The following is a 19,270-nucleotide window of genomic DNA, read 5'->3' on the forward strand; positions in this document are numbered from 1 at the left end:
AGGAATTGATGTTAGGGTCTTAATAGTGCTCATAATCAAGTTGTGAAGAAGTGTGAGGTTCTTATGAAACAAAAGCAACACATTGAAAGTATTTTTTTCTAAGCAATCTGAACCAGAAAAGATAAAATATCGATTAGTCTATTTGCTTGTGAAATTGGCGTTGATTTTACCAGTCGCGACTGCAACGGTGGAAAGAGCATTTTCAGCAATGAAATTCATAAAGAATCAATTGCGTAACCGAATGGGAGATCAATGGTTGAATGATTGTTTGGTTACATATATTGAGAAAGATGTATTTGATAGTATTGATAATGAGCTTGTTATGTAACGATTTCAAAATATGAAATCTCATCGTAATCAATTGTAGAAACTCATGTATTAGCATATCTTTTTGTTTAAACAATAGTATCAATATATTGAAATATTTTTGTTTATAATTTCATAATTTAAATTAATTTGTTGATTTTTTTTTTCTCCATATGTGATATTATGATTAATTTAAATTTTCTGTAAGATATATAACATTTAAGTTTTTGACTGACACCGCTGACAAAAATTCCTGGAGTTGCCACTACTCACAACAACACAACAATTGCACGGTACCTAGCTATTGTGGTGGTATATGGTTTATGCTAGAATCAAGAGCAATTGCACGGTACCTAGCTCGCAAGCACGCGAACACTGGACTTGATCATCTTCGATTAAGTAACCCTTCAGAATCTGCCATTGTTGAAACATGGATGGAAGTGGAGGCACTCCAATTTAATCAACGAACATCAACCATTATTTACTAAACATTGATGAATCCATTAGAAGGCATTCCTACCAATGAGGAGGTCATCAAGGCCGAGACTTTGAAGCTTGAGAAAGTATTCAATGTGTATGAGAAGAGATTGACAAAATCTAAGTACATTGCTTACACCTTGGCCAATCTAACCCACATACCAAAACTTGTTTTCTTCATGAGAAGCGCCAAGGCAAGTATGGTGACCTCTCGGCCTCACTTGAGTGCTTGGTGGAGTGACATTTCCTCACGGCCAGCTTCCATCAAAGTAGCAGAGGATCTCAAGTTAGAGTAATGTTGTGAAGATTAAAATTTTAATATGTGCGCGGTATGGGGTTGATTATTGTTATCAGTAGAAAGTGAAAAAAATACGGTGCTTTAAATTGCATCTGTAATTGAATTTTTAAATTTTCATATTTAATTTGCTTATAATATTAGGTGTCATGAGTATATTATGACGATGGATCCCATATTTTATGTATGGGTAAATTACATTGACACTCCTGAGATTTATATTTATTATAATTTCCCCACTCACCTTTTAAAAATTGCATTCCTCTCTTTGAGATTTAAAGTTTCATTACAGATTACTCTCTCAGTTAGTTGACAGTTGACTGTTAAGTCAACTAACAAATTTTACTGATGTCAACAATTTAAATTTTTAAATATCAATTTTGCCCTCACTAGGTACAATACATTGACACCCCTCACATTTTAGAAATTGCAATCCCCTCCCCAAGGTTTAAAGTAGCATTAATTGTCCCCTCGGTTAGTATTAGTTGAAAAAAAAATTAATTGGAAAAAAAAAATTGTTAGTCAAATTTTTAAATTTCTGTTTAAAAACCAACGTAAACTCATTTTTTAAATTTATGTTGTTTCCTCAAATTTACAAACTGAGACAACCATTTATAAACCAAAAAAATTATCAAACAAGTTTTATGACAGTTTTTAAAATTTTTGTAAATATAAATTGAAAACTGAAAATGAAATGGTTACCAAACAGGCCTTAGATGGTAAAATGTTATAAAATTAACAAATAATTAAATAAGTTACCAACATAAGAAATGACTTATTAAAAGATTCTTAGGATATGTATAATTTGATTTTTAGAAAAAAATTCAAAAATTAAAAATTAATTTGGTTAAGAAATAAAAAATAAAAAATAATTATCATTTTTATATAACTTTTATCTTTCGAGTGGTTAGAAATAATTTTTTACAAATTAAATATATTTCTTCATATTTATTTTTATTAAATTAGTTTTTTTTTTTTTTTAATGTCAGGGAGGGATTCATATTAAATTGAAATATCAAGGGGTGTCAATGTAATTTACCCTTTAAAGTAAATGTAAAAGTTAAGGGTAAATATGTCATTTTAACTTAAAAGTTAACACCGTCAATTAATTACACTGACAAGGGAGGTCAGTGTAATTTTCCAAATGTGAGGGGAGAACTGTAATAAATATAAATCTCAAGGGGTTTCAATGTAATTTACCTTTTATGTATTGTATCAATAAAATTATAGGACATATTCTATTTTTCTAATTCTCAAAAGTAATCAATGTAAATTACATCATAATGAGAGGAAATGCTTAGGAGAAAAACATCCTAAATATAGTGTCACACTTTTTTTCTTTTCTTTTATTTTTTAGTTAGTGTTGTATATCACTTTATTTAATAAGGATGAACCACACTTATATCCATACATTTTGTATCAAATTTTACTTTAATTTTTCATTTTGTCTATTGTAACAATAAACTTATTGCACTTTTAATCAAATAACAATATATGATTTCCGATAATTTAATATTAAATTGCTTAATTACCACGAGACCATCTGATGAGATATTTTTCAAAATATTTTCTTTTTCTTTTTCTTTTTTCAATATAATTTTCATTATATTTTTTAATCTATAGTGGGAAAGGGTGGGGATCGCAAGAAGAGAGTATGCAATAATTTAGTGAGATATCTATTTTTTCAAATGTGAAAAAGCACCAGCGTCACAACGCCCTCTTGAACATGTAATAATTGTTGCTGATCTTCATTTTATTTTTAGACATCAATTTTTTTTTTTTTCCTAATGAAAGAAAGTACCATCATCACAATACCCTCTTCAGAATGTAATAATTGCTCATCGTCTTCAATTTACTTCCCTCTCTCTCTCTCTCTCTCTCTCTCTCTCTCTCTCTCTGAGATTCTCATGGCTGTCCTGAAGAAGGTCTATGGAACCTTAACATCTCCACCAACATTAAGAGTTTTGGCATCTCTCTATGAGCATGACTTAGACTTTGAGTTTGTACCCATTGACATTGAAGCTGGGGAGCACAAACAAGAGCCTTTTCTTTCTCTCAATGTATTCTCTCTCTCTCTCTCTCTCTCTCTCTCTCTCTCTCTCATACATAATTAAGTATAATTTCAATCAATTTGTCTCAGATTCATATACTTAGTTTGAGTATTTCTTTTTATATTTTTATGTGGTTAATTTGATGACTTCTTTTACTAGCCATTTGCTGAGGTACCAGCATTTCAAGATGGCGACTTGACTTTATTTGGTAAGTGATTCACAAATCTCCAACCTTTAACTTATACACACACATAATGGATTAGTAGAGGCATAAAGATTTAGGACAAAATAAGATTTCGATTTTGAGTCACTGGAGGTTTATTCAGTCATTAACTTCAAGACCTCGAAATTAGGATTTTTAGGCAAAAAATTAAGATAATAAATTTTGTGAGATTATGATCTATATATGTCAAATAATTATCAAGTGTTATTTTTGTGCAGAGTCAAGGGCTATAATGAGATTCATAGCCTTTGCCTATCCAAAACCAGGTAAAGAGCACATATTCAAAGACCCATTAACACAAGGTGTTGTGGCTGCCTGGATTGATGTGCAAGATCATCAATTCAATCCTCCAGCTCTGAAGCTTATCAATGAGCTAATCTTCAAGCCCAAAAATGGATTCACACCTGACACAACCGCGGTGGCAGAGGAGGAAGCAAAATTAGCTAAGGTGCTGGACATCTATGAAGAGCGACTTGGTGAATCCAAGTACTTGGGAGGAGAAAAATTCACTTCTGCAGATCTAACTCACCTTCCTAACTTGTATTATCTCATGCAGACACCAATGAATCGAGTCATCGAGTCACGCCCAAGGGTTAGTGCATGGTGTGCAAGAATTATGGCTAGGCCGGCTTGGTCTCGGGTTGTGGAGATGGTAAAAAATAAGTATTGATTGTGTACCAAGGTGAATGCAGGTATTGCATTCTGAATATTTTCTGTGAAATTTCTGTGTCTGTAATATTATTGGGACGAAAATATAAATAAGATTTGAGTTGTGTCAATGTAACAAATCATGACAATTGATATTAATTTAAGATAATCAACTTCTTATATATTCATAAAGTTCGATTTCTTATGCATTTGGTGCTCAATAGAGGTCTTCCATTATTGTCAATTTTTTTAATACAATTTTTTTTAAAAAAGATCACTAAAAATAAAAGTTAGGAAAAAATTGACATCCTCAAAATGAGTGTTGTTGATGAGTTTGTTAATTTTTGTTTTTATTTGTTAATTAATTAATTAAGTTAAATCCAAATAGGGAAGTTGACTTTAGCTTATACAGCAGATATATTGGGTATGTTTAGTTTGGTTTTGAGAGATAAATTTTTTAAAAAAATCTTAGGCAAAGAGTTTAGAAATTTTTTTGGTTTGTTTGGTTATATATTTTGGAAATAGTTTTGGAATATGAGAATTTGAGATGATTTGATATTTTGTTATAATTGAGTAGATGTGTGTGAGAGAAAAAGTGATTGAGAATGAGAGACGAGAGAGAAAAAATGATTGATTGATGTGTAAAAGATAAAAAGTGATTTTGAAAAATTTTTGCAAAAAATTTCCAACCAAACAAAATTTTGAAATTTTTTTTCAAAAATTATGTTTTGAAAGTTAAACCAAATAAGGCCTATGAGCTCTTTATTAAAATAAAATAAAATAAATCAAACACAACTTAACGTTCTGTTTGTTGCAGTTAAAAATAATTTTTTATAAAATTAATGTATTAATGATTGTTATTATTATTATTATTATTGTTATGTTTGGTTATCACCTTGAAAATATTACTAATGACTATAATAGTGGTAAACGTAGAAGTAGATGTAGTGGTTTGGTAGCCACAACGTGTGTTGGGAAGATGGTTAAAGATTATTTTTTTTTACTTTTTGAGTTTTTTTTTCTGTGATAGAGAAAGTGCATTAAAAGTTGGGAAATAACTTTTAACTAAAAGTTGGGAAATGACTTTTAACTCACTTCTCAAAATGCCCTAGTAATGTTTGGTTATCACTATAAAAATACTACTAATGACTATGAGTCCGGATCCTCTGCTGCCTTATCCTGCGGCAGTCCCTGCGGCGCCCCAAAATGACATCGTTTTGGGGCAAATTTCACAAAAAAAAAAAAAAAACCAAATACACAAATCAGAGAAGAGAAAAAGTGGAAGAAGAAAGACGAGGTCTCCTTACGAACGGACGCACCTTTTTTTTTTTTGATTCTTTTTTCTTCATTTCCCCTATTTTCTTCTCTGCTCTCAAATCCTAAGCACCTCACGAACGGACGAACAGAGAAACAAGGTCACTGTTGACGGTCGAACAACAGGGCGACAGCGACAACGACGGAGACACACCTGAAATCCAAATATATAAATATTAAAAAAAATTGTATCAATTTCCATGGAAAAGTAAACATCAAAGCAGGGAACCTCAATTTTCAATTGTGGAAATGAGAAGAAAAATATTGATCCTGGTTGTGTTGTTTTTCTTAAGCAAGAATAGTGAATATTTCTATTAAAAGAAAAAAATATAACTAAATATTTAGGCAATCCAGAGCTAGGGTTTCTTGGAATTGTGTGTTTTGTAATGTTATCTCTGGGTGTTGAGTATTTGGATCTGGATCTAAATCTGAGAGGATTGCTGACAAGGATAGAGTGAAATATATATATATATATATATATATATATATATGTGTGTGTGTTATACATATGTATCTGTGTGTGTCTATTAGTGTTTACATATATAAGATAGTGAATGCAAATATGGAAGGGTGAGGTTCAGTTGTGTCGCCGCCGCCGTCATCTCACCACTATTGTCATTGTCGCTTCGCTGCCGTCTGTTGGAAAAATAGTACCAAACTATATGAAAAATATAATTTAAAAATGTAAACGATTTTTGGGTAAAACCAAAACTGAAATAAATCGACATAATAACGTGATAAAACTTACAGTACATAAATCGATAAAACTTGATCAAGTTGAGTGTGTGACACTCTTTCCTTAAGACAGATTCGTCCTCCCACCGGTGCTTAGGATTCAATGGACGTCTATCTCCTAGGATACAACGATCAATGTCTTGCACTAGCAATACTACTATTGCAAGCCTAGCGAACTTTGTTATGCATGTACTCTCTTTATAGGAAAATTAGACTCAAAAAATATGAAGAATAAAATGCAAAACAAAGAAGAAAATTGCAATACTCTATATAAATTAAAATGAGGGAGATGGGATTTTATAGATTCCTCCATGACTCTTCGGAAAGGTTGTGACCCTTCAAAACGACACACCCTTCCATCTCAAGAGACACAACCATTGGAGTAAATTTAAATTCAAATTTTTCAACAATCCCCCACATGAATGAAATTTGCGAAAGAACGTGCAACAACATGCAGACAACAAGAGAGTACATCAAGGAAATATCCTGCATCGGGATGGGTAGCTTTCGGCTTTGAACCTTCTCTAGTGAAAGCCTATCGGACTTACTAGCTAATTAGTGGACATGATGCCTTGAACTGTTCAGTCGTTTGTGTAAGCCAAGACAATAGAATTCACACAGAATATCTCCAGACACAGTTTAGTTCTCACAGTTGTGCCCATTTTGGCCTTGGGCATCTCTTGATATTTCATGAGTGCTTTAGAAAATTTTGCCTTATCAATTCTCATAGAAGTGGCCCCTTCACACTCATATAGGTGATCCTTATTTCAAGTCTCTTAAATACTCCTCTTGAAAGATAACAGTCTGGGGTTTTCAAGATATAAGTGATCATTAAAAGCATAACTTACCCTAAGTTCCCTGCATACAACACATATTGCAGATATCACTTTCATCACAGAACTGGATAGGAGTTAGACTCATTTAGTGATTTCGAGCGAGCCACACATAACTTAATTGTCCCTTTGAACTTAGTTCTTGGGATCTCCAGTCATCTAAGTAAGGTTACCATTATGATGACTCTGATGTAATAGGTTTTAATCACATTCCTTTTGATGAACTTTTTCTCATTTGCTCTCTGGTCAAACTTTTTGTTTAGCGGTCGCTATTTTTCGTTTGACCTTCTCAATTATATATCATTAGTGGATCCATTATATTATCCTTAGACAATATTCACAATTGAAAGCAAATGTCCTACGGTATTAAGTCTTTGATTACATCAAAACTTACCATTACTCTATGTTACTCCCATTTTCAAATTTAAATAATAAACATAGAGTTGTTCCTTAGGAGTTAATGAAATCATTTTTGCTTCTACTCCAGCTCTGTCCTATAAAAAGAATTGAGATTCTTTGTGGACCTACAAACAGATATGTTACTTTGGTAAAATCCTCCAAGCACCCCCTTATTATAAGCATTCCAAGGAAACTTTCTCTTACTGGTGTATAATTACACAAAAATATTAATACACCTCTACAATTCTGAGATAAATCAAAATATATCATTAATTGGCGTACTTGAATTAAATAACAAGATGTAAATTGCTTTGTGAATATAATCATAATACTAATTTGTCTAAAATATAATTAGACTTCATAACTTGCTTTTGCAGTACAAGAAAGAAATGACTAATACCGGTTGTGGGCACAACACTTTGTCAAATAACACTTCTTTAGCCATGATTAATTTCTTTTTGTTTACTGCAACCCTTAATTCCAATCTTAACATGGAATATACAAATATTACTGTATAAATACATTTACATCTTATTTGTCTTATTTAGTATTGGTGACTGCGTCAACAATTACCAAAATGTCTTTCACCTATGAAATATTTTAACTCATAAAATATTTCATTACGGAGTTATCAGTCACCACACCAATTTTAGTCATTATTCCAAAGAATAGTTGGAATTCCTCTTATGTCAAAACACATAGGTTCACATTTTTATCAATACTTCGATAACTAATTGGCATCCATTCATGATAACTAATTGAAATCCATTTATAAAACACCACGTACCAAATTAATATTAATGACATCATAAAAAAAATATTAATAACATCATAAAAAAATGATGCTATTAATTGTCAACTCTACAACATATGTAGACATGGACAAGATTAACAAATCAATCATAATCATAATTTCCCATTAATCTCTCTCTCTCTCCATATTTGTGATAATATATAAATTAACACAAATAACATGATTCATTTTCAGACAAGTGTCACTGTCACTAATGCAAATAAAACAACTCTATTTCACAAGTTTCATAATAAATAATGACAACTTATGTCAAAGCTATTTTAAAAAATAACTTTCAACTTGATTATTAACAAAATAATAATCAATACAAAAGATTCCTTAATCTATTTCCAATTAAATGGAACAACACCACAATTCAAAAAGTTCACAAACTTTTAAATATACTCTAATTAAATCCCATACATAGCTTTGAAACTAAATCAGTCAAAAAAAATAAAAAACACATATCACACTATATTTCAAAAAATAATTTAATAATTTAATCACTTGTTATTCTTATTCAAATTCTCTCTCTTTATATATATATATATATATATATAATATTTTTACACATTGATAGGTTTATTCAAATTGAGTCTTATGGAATAACATGAAAAATTCGTTACTGCGCATTGATTTGATCATTTGCCCAATTCTTCTCAATTTTCTCGCAAAAAGCACAAACCTTTGGTTATCAACACAGCTTCTATACATATACAACCTCTCGGATTGCTTCTGGTTTCAACAACCCAAACTTCTTCATCGGAATCGATCAATCTCGAGCCCTACAGACCCGACACCATCGACCGAGCCCATCGACATTGCGATTTCGTCTTCGAGGACCGCCGAGTCAGTAAGAAGCATTTCCAGATTTTATTTGATGCTCTGAATTCGTAAAATATGTATATCTGATGGAGTGTTTTGGTATGGTTGTGTTTTATGTATCCAGAAAACAACAAATTCCAAGAGATGGTTCTCTCGAAAAGGGGTTTCCGTCAAACAGTGTGTGAGTAACCTTTATATTTCTCTCACGAATGTAACCGTTCCATTTCCAAATAAACAATGCATAAAAATAATTGATTTGAACAAATCAATTTTTTCATAAAAAAAAAAAAAAAAACTCGTATATTTGAATGATAACCAACATCACATAAACAAATATTTATCATGTAAGTTTTATTCCCGCTGCAAATTTTCAATTATACAACAAATTGCATATAAACTATTAACAACCATCAATCAATAATTGAAGGGGGGAAAAAAATATATGATGGTCCAACATATTGCAGTGCCACCGGCTCATGCAATTCACCATATACAAATAACAAATCAATTATGTTTTCCCAAAAATCATAAACAAGAACGAGTCTGTCTTAAGATTGTTAGAAAAATAGTACCAAACTATATGAAAAATATAATTTAAAAATGTAAACGATTTTTGGATAAAATCAAAACTGAAATAAATCGACATAATAACGTGATAAAACTTACAGTACATAAATCGATAAAACTTGATCGAGTTGAGTGTGTGACACTCTTTCCTTAAGACAGATTCATCCTCCCACCGGTGCTTAGGATTCAATGGACGTCTATCTCTCAGGATACAACGATCAATGTCTTGCACTAGCAACACTACTATTGCAAGCCTAACGAACTTTGTTGTGCATGTACTCTTTTTATAGGGAAATTAGATTCAAAAAATATGAAGAATAAAATACAAAGCAAAGAAGAAAATTGCAATACTCTATATAAATTAAAATGAGGGAGATGGGATTTTATAAATTCCTCCATAACTCTTCAGAAAAGCTGTGACCCTTCAAAATAACACACCCTTCTATCTCAAGAGACACAACCATTGGAGTAAATTTAGATTCAAATTTTCCAACACCGTCATCATCGTCTCGCTATTTGAGACCAGAGAAGGAATGAGGAAAAGGGAAGGAAGAAAAAAAAAAAAAAGACCACTGCAGGGACAGCTATAGAAATGGGCGGGAGATGATCCAGACTTTAATGACTATGGCATCTTTTGGGTAATAGATGAAAAGTCATTTTTTGACTTTTAATATATTTTAGATTACATCATCTCTTTTTTCTTTTTATACGATTTTAAAAAAAAAAATTAAAAAAATCAAAATGTTTAACTTACTTCCTAAAATAACCTCATATGTATTAGTGGTGGAAGTGGAAGTAGAAGTGAAGAAAACGGTTTGGTAGCAATTATCCGCTTGTTTAGTTTGTGAATTCTGAATTCACTTTTCAAAAAATTAATTTTTTTTTTTTGTATTTTTTTAGTTTTTAAGTATTTTTTTAATTTTTAGATACACCTAATATAAATATACTTAAAAAGTATAATGTTTGTGAAAAAAATCTTTAAAAAATTCACTAAATACCAAAAATACAAAAACAAAAACAAAAAATTCAGTCTATTTTTCATATTCTTATGTATTTATTGATTTTTTTTAAAAAAAATTACAAATATTTTACTTTTTAGATACATTTAAGTAAGGTGCATCTAAAAAGTAAAAAAATTACTTAAAATTTTAAAAATATTCACGAAAGCAAAAAACATGAAAAATAAAAAATTAAATTTTTAGAAAATTAAATTTAGAAAATTAAAACTAATCACATTAATAGTAATAGTGGAGTCAACCTTGATTTTTATAGTGATGTAGGTGATGTGATGGTTATAGTTAGGAGTGTTTGCAATTTGGTTGCGACCTGGGAACTTTTAATTTGTCATTCGTCGGTCGAATTGGCCAATTAAAAAAATCAATTTGCATTCATCTGTCAGATTGACGGATACAGATTGGTGAATGAATGTGAATCGGTTTGAAAGGTTTAAACTTTTATAAATTTTGAACATAATATAATAACTTGTCAATGTTTTTTTTTTTTGGATAACAATTCAACTCAACATAATCAAAAGATTATCAAGTAAATTGTCAAATATCAATAATAAATATATATAAGAAAACCATGCATTATCAAAACTATTTCATTACTTTTTTTTATTCAAAAACTATTTAATTTGATTTTTTTTTGAATGACAAAATTAAGCCTTATATTTTATACACAAAAATACCAAATATTAACACTTGTCATTTGATAAAAGGATTTTTAAATTGAAAACACAATAGAATATCTAAACTCTTTTTCAATTAAAAACACAATAGAATATCTAAACTCTTTTTCAATTGAAAACACAAACAGAATATCTAAACAAATTGAAAATACAAAGTCTTACAAATTACTAGGGGTGCTCGCGATTTGGCGGTTCAGTTACGGTTAAAGGAATTTCAAATCCGACATCCATCGAAAATTAGGCAGATTGAAAAAAATCAATCTGTAATCGTCCGCTCGTCATCATGCATTAGTCCAAAATGCGACGAATTGATTCGATTAAGTCAATTTGAAAAGATTAGAATATCCGTTACTCACCTTTAGTTATTATACAGTGGTATTTGTAAAATTTTAATTTATAAAATCTTTTTTACTTTTAAAATAAAAATATTTTTTATTTAGTTTTTTTTATCACGCAAAATGTTTAAGCTAAGAAAATATGGAACCCAAACAAAGCGCAAATAACCTTTTTTTGTTTAATTTCTCCCCCATAAAAAGAAAAAACTTAAGGCTACGTTTGGGTAAAAAGGGGAAAATAACAAGGGAAACAGAAACAGAGAGAGAAAGATAAACCCAAAACCCTAGCCCCCCTCACAACCCCCTTTCCTCCTGGTAACGACGATGAGGCCACTGGACGAGAGCGAGACCACACAAGTCTTCGAGAAGATGTTCAAATTCACAGGCAACAACCTCAAGAACATCGTCGACAACCCTTCTCACGAAGGCCCAGAACCCAACCCAGGTCGCTACTGCTTCCGATTGCAGAAGAACCGAGTCTACTACGTCAGCGAATCGCTTGTCAAGCGAGCCACAAACATCAAGCGAGACAATCTCGTTTCACTCGGTACCCAAATCGGTAAATTCACTAAAGGAGGCAAGTTTCATCTTTCGATCCAAGGGCTCAATTTGCTCGCCGCCAATGCAAAGCACAAGGTCTGGCTCAAACCCACCTCGGAGATGTCGTTTTTGTACGGAAATCATGTTTTGAAAGGTGGGTTGGGGAGGATTACTGAGAATATTGTGCCCCAAGATGGGGTTGTGGTGTTTTCGATGGCGGATGTGCCGTTGGGGTTTGGGGTTGCGGCCAAATCGACCCATGATTGCAGGAAGATGGACCCGAATGGGATTGTGGTGCTGCACCAGTCGGATATTGGGGAATACTTGAGGATGGAGGATGACCTCTGAAAATTTTGCTGTTGATTTGGAGGATAAATTTGTGTTTTTGTATGTGGGTGTTAGTTACTCAATTCTGAGTGACTTGGGTTTTATATTTTAATTTTGTATGTGGGATTGATTTGAGTTTGTTATTTAACTGTTTTTATAATATGATCATGATGGTTAGCATGAAGTTGTTTCAACTGCTTTTAATTTTTTGATTAGTTGCTTTTGGAATTGACTTTAGCGTTCGTGTTTGTTGAATGATGTATTTTGCATGCTTTTTATTCTGGGAAATTTAGAAGCTTTTTATAGGTGACTTATCTAAATCTTAACTGATGATGTCTACATTTCTGTTGGAAGCAATATGTGACTTATATCTAATATTTTTACAGTAGTGCTAAGCACACAGAGATCAAACAGAGACTGGGACACAGATGTTATGATGATTGAAATGCTTATATTCGAAGCCTGCATACGAGAACGTAGATTGGTTGCATCCGGCAGCCAATCTGATCGTCAACTTAGAACCCTGTGACCACTTGTGAAGTGGTTGTCTGACCAAACACATTTTCAAATTATAATTTTGGCTCTCCCTGGCTCGTATCTTTTTGTTCCATGGAACCTTTACTTTGTACTAAAATTTATCTGCATTGGTATTGGTTTAGGTGTTTGTTTTGCTGGCTTGATGCATTGCTTGGCATGGACTGTTTGTTGTTAATATTGTTCAAATGTGAACAAATGATATTTCTAGTTGGACCAGAGTAGAAATGAAAGGGAATAAGAAAGATAAATCACAAAAGTACTTCATGTGTCTTCACAGTTTGTGGATAGCATGCACACTAGTTTCAATTATTTTAAGTTGTTAATTTTCTTTATGCGAGAGTGTAAATTGTGTTTTTAACTTATCCATTTGAGCAAACAAGTCAAAAATTATCTTCTAGATAGATTTTGTTCATGCTCGTGAGAGGAGGGGGGGGGGGGGGGAAGCTGAAATTTCTTTTCTTCTGTTTGTTTTTAATCTGAGGCCAATATTAGTACATCAAATCAAATATTGAAAGTGATTAGTTACTTAAATAATATTCTGTTTCAAGAAAAACAGGGCATAGCTGGGGTTTTATTCTGTGATAATATAGGACATAGGACTAAATTGAATGCTTTTGTTGGGTTCTTATGGATTTCAGAAGTGCTACAATTACCACATTTATTTATCATGTTGTCTTGACCAACTTATGTGTTAAAGTGGCATTGGTTTTGATAGATCCCACCACCCCTCATATTAGTTACGAACCCATAAGATGGTAAACAAAACATGACAGATAAATATGGTCATTCTGACATTATTTGTATCGATTTATGTTTAAGTTGCATCCTTGGCATTTGGGTTTGCACCAGATTTAATGTAGCATTTTGTATAGTTGGATGACAATAAGAATTTTTGCATTGTAGTTGATGAGGAATGCATTGTGGAAGGTAGGGGGATTGGATGGATTTGGGACTGATCTGGATTGCTTGATGCCTTTAACAGATGATTTATGTCAATTATTTTTAAGTGGAATTTTAAAGTCACGGTGTAATTCACATTTGCTCTAGGTGAATTTATTTTTGGAATTATATTTATCCTTTGCCTATGTTGGGTTTCATTTTCCCTTTCTGTTGCAAGTCTCTTTATAATGCTTCACATGCAGATTTTTGTTGTAAGATCTGAGTTCCCAATGGTTTTTGAACTCTTAAAAATCAGTAGAAATAATCTTGTAGAATGATGAGGTTTCTGTCAGGATATTGGCGGACTTGAGATTTATTTTAGTTCGCTTAAGAGTGGTAGGTTGTTTAACAAAAAATGGCAAGCTTTAGTTGGTAACTATTTTTAAGAGTACAAATTGCACTGGCACACCTTTATTGTGTGATTGGAAAAATGTCATGGATGAAGGATTGCCTGAGAATCCAGTTTGCCTACTTTTCCTTATCCCTACTGCATGCATTATTAAGCATCTAATCAATATTTGCTTGTTTTACACGTCATATATTACTCGCTTTTTATCTTCTTGCCTATTTTTCAATTATCACTTCAACTGGTCTTTCTAGTTGGCAGGACCGAATCCTTTTGATATTCTTTGCAAAGCTGTGCACCATTCACAGTTGCATTTTGGAAGGCTTTTACTTCCTGTGTCTTGCATGTTGTTTGTTTTGCATCAAATGTTTACATGTTTGATGCCCACAGTGAGTAATGTGATTTTGGGAGATAGATCTTTTGGATCTTTTATCTATTATTTTATTTTTTGATCTCCAAGGTCAAACATTTCAGGAAGTTCAATTACTGGTATTGTGTATTTTGCAAGCAAACTAAATTATGAGGGTTTCAATTGCTTGTCTGGATGGCTACTGTTGATGATATAGAGTTCTCTATAGGGGTGTGCTCTGATCTATTTGAATTGGGTTTTAGGATTGTATCGTCTGATTGACTTCAATGGATCCATGTCGTTCCCTCAGGTAGGTTACAATGCTAATAAATATTTTAGTTGATATGATTGCTGGAGTAGTAAACTCCAAATATTTAGTGGCTGTGTTTTGAATCTCTGAACATCGAAATGAGAATTCAATAGCAGATGGAGGAATTAAGATCACAGAACTATACGCCTCGTCTGACGGTAGAGGCATTAGAGCTGATATTAGCAGAGTGTTAGACAAGATGCCACTTAATTTTGAGATTGTTGGGCTTACTTAGCTATAGGGCTGCTTTTCTTCTGCAAATGCAGCAAACTAAAGCAACTGATAGTGGTTACTGGTTAGCATCATATTCTGCTATTTGCAATCTGTTATGTCATCATGTTGTAAACTTGATATTGCCATCTGACCATGTCTGTCATTTGCACACTAATAAAACCTTATTTGGTAGTCTGTTGCTTATCTATATAATTTTCAGAAAAAATTATTGATTGGCTGATTTTTTTATTGAAACTGACTGAGGTGTTGCATTGTCATTGGTTTGTGATAAAGTGGGGGTATCATTGCCCAATGAAACATTTCCACCTCAGTTTTGGATCGAAATTTGGTCCGGAAAGTCATTTTTTTAATTTTTAAATAAAAAAAGGCACCCTCGGGTGGTGGTTTGGTGATTATGGAGACAGGATTTGAGTCTATGGAACAAAACTTTTGCCTATGAATCCTTGACCGGCTCTTTGCCACTATGCCATCTGTGGGACAGGAGTTAGGCTATGATTGAAGTCCATATTGATGGAGTGTTTGCGTATCTCTCCTGTAGTGCAGTACTGTCACACTGTCGATCGTTCTAAACCTCCTCTATCCGATTCCCCAACAGGTAAGGAACCCCTCCTATACTGGCAGATTCCACAGATTCCACTAAGCTTCTTGCTTCGAAAAGCTGTGATTGGATTGGAGAATAATACCCAATTCTTTTCATGCAGGGAATATATGAGGGTTCAAGCCCCAGATTTTGAATTATAGCTTGAACTCTGAGTTTCCACTATCCAAGATTAAATCTTCAAGACAATGCTGTGAAAGCTTTCCTCTTTGCTGTGTGAACCATACTGCTACATTGTTGCGGTCTCAACTCTCAAGTACAAAGCTCTGTGATGGGAAATTCTATTTCCACACACTATTTCCTCTCTTTCCACACACTTAATGATTTTTTTTATTACATTTTTTTCTTGAAATTAAATTACCAAAATATTCCTTTCCCAAAACCCTAACTCTACTCTCTCAAACCAATCTTATTATATATAGTTCAAAAAAAAAAAAAATCTTATTATACATATATATATATATATATATAGAGAGAGAGAGAGAGAGAGAGAGAGACTTCAACATGCATCTATCTATTCAAGAAAAGGGGTTGATATGAGAACAATTATGGTGCCTTACTTGATTGGACTTGAGCAAGATGGCATATTGGGTGCTGAACATTTGAAAAGTCTAAGTTAAGTGTGTCTGTCAATTGTGGAAGACATGTTCATGAATCTCTTTCTGTCCTGCATTCTTGCTCTACTGTTACAGATTGAATTAATTGCTGAAAATAAATAAACCAACATGAAAGCAGGGGCAAAAACAGGGGCCAATTTTTGGACACCATTTGAGATTTTGTATTTTTATTTTTTCAAAACAAAAGGTTACTCTCATTTTCTTTATGTTGCAAATGCAAGTTAAAACACGGTACCTTGAATTTGAAATAAAGTTCCAAGCTCAGTTCCCAACCCATTCAAGAAGTCCCCCAGTACTAAAAAACTCAGTCCCAGACCCAGTAGAGAAGCACTAAAAAAATAAAAAAAAAAAAGAAAATTGTCACAATACAGGTAATTTTTCAGAAGAAAATGAAAGTAGAGTAAGAAGAATTGTTGAATGCAGCAATGGAGGAGAGTGAAATGAAGGAAAGCAAGAGAGACTGAGGTCTGTTGAAGCCATGGTGAATGTATATGTATGGTGGTGTAGTGACAGATAGATAGATAGAGAATATTAGACGTGTTTGTGGTGTTTTGTATTCAATATCTGGAAACTCAACTAACCCCCACACAATTTCGAAGAGTCTTTTCTTGTCTGGTGTATGTAACCAACTTGAATTTCAGTTTTGCAAGAAAGCAGAGGTGCCGCCACCGGCGGTGGCGGCAACAGCCGCGGTGGCTTGTTAGGATTAGGGATTGGAGGATGAAGATGGTAAGGGAATTTTTGGTATGGTAGGATGTGTATCGAGTGAAAGTTTATAATTTAAATTTATTTAGTGTGTGTATTGAGAAAAGATGCGGAAAGAGAGGAAGCTGTGTGTGAAAATAGAATTTTCCCTATGTGATGATTATTTCGTCTTCTGAAATACTATGTTGTGTCTAAAAAAAATGGGAATAATGGTAGATCAATCATAAAACACCAATGACCAGATATAAGGTCCACATGGTGTTCTGGACTCATGTAGATTAAAATATATATCTCTATATATATAAAGAATGTTATTATTAGCATCTCATGAATTATTTTAGATCCCTTAATTTTTAATTTTTTTTTATTACAATAATAATCTCAAATAAAATTATTAAAAATGACATCATTAATTTTAGAACACCTCATCTCACAATTAAACCCACACACCATTACATCATGAATTAGGGTTTATGAGAGTACTCACCTCCATCACCATCCATCCATCTTCTCCAAATCTCGCCTTCAAAACTACCCACCCTCAAAACCTTGAAAACCCTTTGACGACAATATTCCGGTGATAACGGTAGCAACCATTCAATTACCCACACTTCTCCCCAATAATAATGAGTGGAAGTTTTTTCGACAACAACTTCATAAGACGGGAGAAGTACAATAATAAAAGTTCAGAGAAAGTTCATAACTTTGATGGTATTCTTAGCTTAGATGAGATTGGTCTTGTAAAGGTAAATTTCTTAAAAATAATGGCAAAAATAATAAAATATATTCGTCATTTTTTCGAGACTGATCTCCCGAACATATGATTGAAATTCGGAAATACAGGCCCGAACATTGTTTATTTGTTCGGGAACCAATAACCAAACATTTATTATTTGTTTAGGAACTGGTAACCAAACATTAATCACTGAAGAAAAAGATGAGGTGGCAAAGACAGAGAGCGCAAAGACAGTAATTACACTTAACTCTTCTTCTTCTTCATGGGTTTTGTTAGAGTTTTTGGAAAAGAGGTTTTTTTTTTTTTGAAGTGTGGGGGGTGTGCATTCAATTGAATGGATTGAATATTTTTACAAAGATAATTTTGGTATTATTTAAGAGGAGAAAAGAAATTTTAAGTGTTTCAAAATTTATAAATAGGGGTCCAAAGAAATGGGGATCCAAAATAATAGATGAAGTACTAATAGAACCACTCTGTATAAAAAGTGCTTACCTGTTTGAGGCTTGTACTTTTTTATTTTATTTTACCCTTTGGTTTGGAATTATTTAGTATTAGAGGTATGCATTTTAGTTTACCATTTTATCCTTTTATTTTGTATTATTTACCAATATTGGTAGTACTTTGGATGAAAGTTTTTTCGTAATTATGTAAAGATTCTTGATTAGTTATGAAACATAAATATTTGGGAGCTTCTATTTCCGCATCACATTTTCTCTTAATTCACACACTTAATGATATTTTATTTTATTATAATTTTATCCTAAAGTAAAATTATCAAAATGTCCGTTCAAAAAAAAAAAAAAAAATTTATCAAAATATCCTTATCTTCATCAAAATCCTAACCTTCTAAACCTAACCCTAACCACCACCCACAGCCACCACCACAAACTTCACATAACAACAACAATAAACAAAAGTGAAGGATATGGAACCAAGAATCATCATCATATTCTTATTCTTCATTGTTGAAGTATGTGTGCTCAAGCGCACTCCGAGCTGAAATTCTTCTAGCTGGATTCATATGGATCATTTTCTGAATGAAAATACGTAAAAATAACATAAATTATATGATCCAAACGAGTGAAGAAAAAAAAAACAAAGAAAAAGAAAGCTTTCAACAGAAAATATTTTCCTACCAAGGAAGAAAGTAGACAATTTAATACTATGTTTATTTCAGCAAAAAAAGATTTTTCTACAAAGAACATTATTCAGAAAATATTTTTAGGTAAATGTTGAGTTGTAACCTTGAAACTAATGTTCTAGTGGTGTTGGTGTGGCGGGGTGGTGGTGGTGAGTGGTGGCTAGGGTTAGGTTAGGTTTAAAGGAGTTAGGAATATTTTTGACAAGAAATGATGTGCACTGAGCAAAACTTTGATATTTAAAAATCGTGTGCGCCTTAAGAAGAGACGACACTGAGAGGGTTTGGTGTGCGGGAATAAAATTACCCAAATATTTTGATTTTGAGTAAATTACAAATACACTCCGGAGGTTTTTTTTCCCCTATTTTGCCATTTTATTTTGTATAATTTACTAATGGTAAC

The 19,270-nt window shown here is 32.5% G+C and overlaps 2 protein-coding genes across 2 annotated transcripts; both read left to right on the forward strand.

Annotated features, from left to right (window-relative positions):
• The first annotated feature begins 2,701 nt into the window (after window positions 1-2,701).
• On the forward strand, window positions 2,702-4,192 carry LOC114312999 (glutathione S-transferase PARB). The gene is made up of 3 exons (XM_028259317.2): window positions 2,702-3,138; window positions 3,289-3,337; window positions 3,571-4,192. Exons 1-3 carry the CDS (start codon window positions 2,866-2,868, stop codon window positions 4,020-4,022), a joined length of 774 nt encoding a protein of 257 aa, XP_028115118.2. The 5' UTR covers window positions 2,702-2,865; the 3' UTR covers window positions 4,023-4,192.
• Window positions 4,193-11,638: 7,446 nt separating this feature from the next.
• Window positions 11,639-12,542, forward strand: LOC114313041 (RNA binding protein). The gene has a single exon (XM_028259352.2). It carries the CDS (start codon window positions 11,816-11,818, stop codon window positions 12,377-12,379), a length of 564 nt encoding a protein of 187 aa, XP_028115153.1. The 5' UTR covers window positions 11,639-11,815; the 3' UTR covers window positions 12,380-12,542.
• The last annotated feature ends 6,728 nt before the right edge of the window (window positions 12,543-19,270 follow it).

The sequence above is a fragment of the Camellia sinensis genome, chromosome 6 (assembly GCF_055761805.1).
Source record: "Camellia sinensis isolate YWXY chromosome 6, ASM5576180v1, whole genome shotgun sequence".
In the NCBI taxonomy this organism is placed as follows: Eukaryota; Viridiplantae; Streptophyta; class Magnoliopsida; order Ericales; family Theaceae; genus Camellia; species Camellia sinensis.

What these genes read in the sequence shown, in the direction of transcription:
- LOC114312999 (XM_028259317.2), top strand. Translation starts at nt 2,866, where the DNA reads ATGAAAGAAAGTACCATCATCACAATACCCTCTTCAGAATGTAATAAT. An exon ending in AGCCTTTTCTTTCTCTCAAT is followed by an intron (nt 3,139 to 3,288) that starts GTATTCTCTCTC and finishes TTCTTTTACTAG; the next exon opens with CCATTTGCTGAGGTACCAGC. An exon ending in TGGCGACTTGACTTTATTTG is followed by an intron (nt 3,338 to 3,570) that starts GTAAGTGATTCA and finishes ATTTTTGTGCAG; the next exon opens with AGTCAAGGGCTATAATGAGA.
- LOC114313041 (XM_028259352.2), top strand. Translation starts at nt 11,816, where the DNA reads ATGAGGCCACTGGACGAGAGCGAGACCACACAAGTCTTCGAGAAGATG.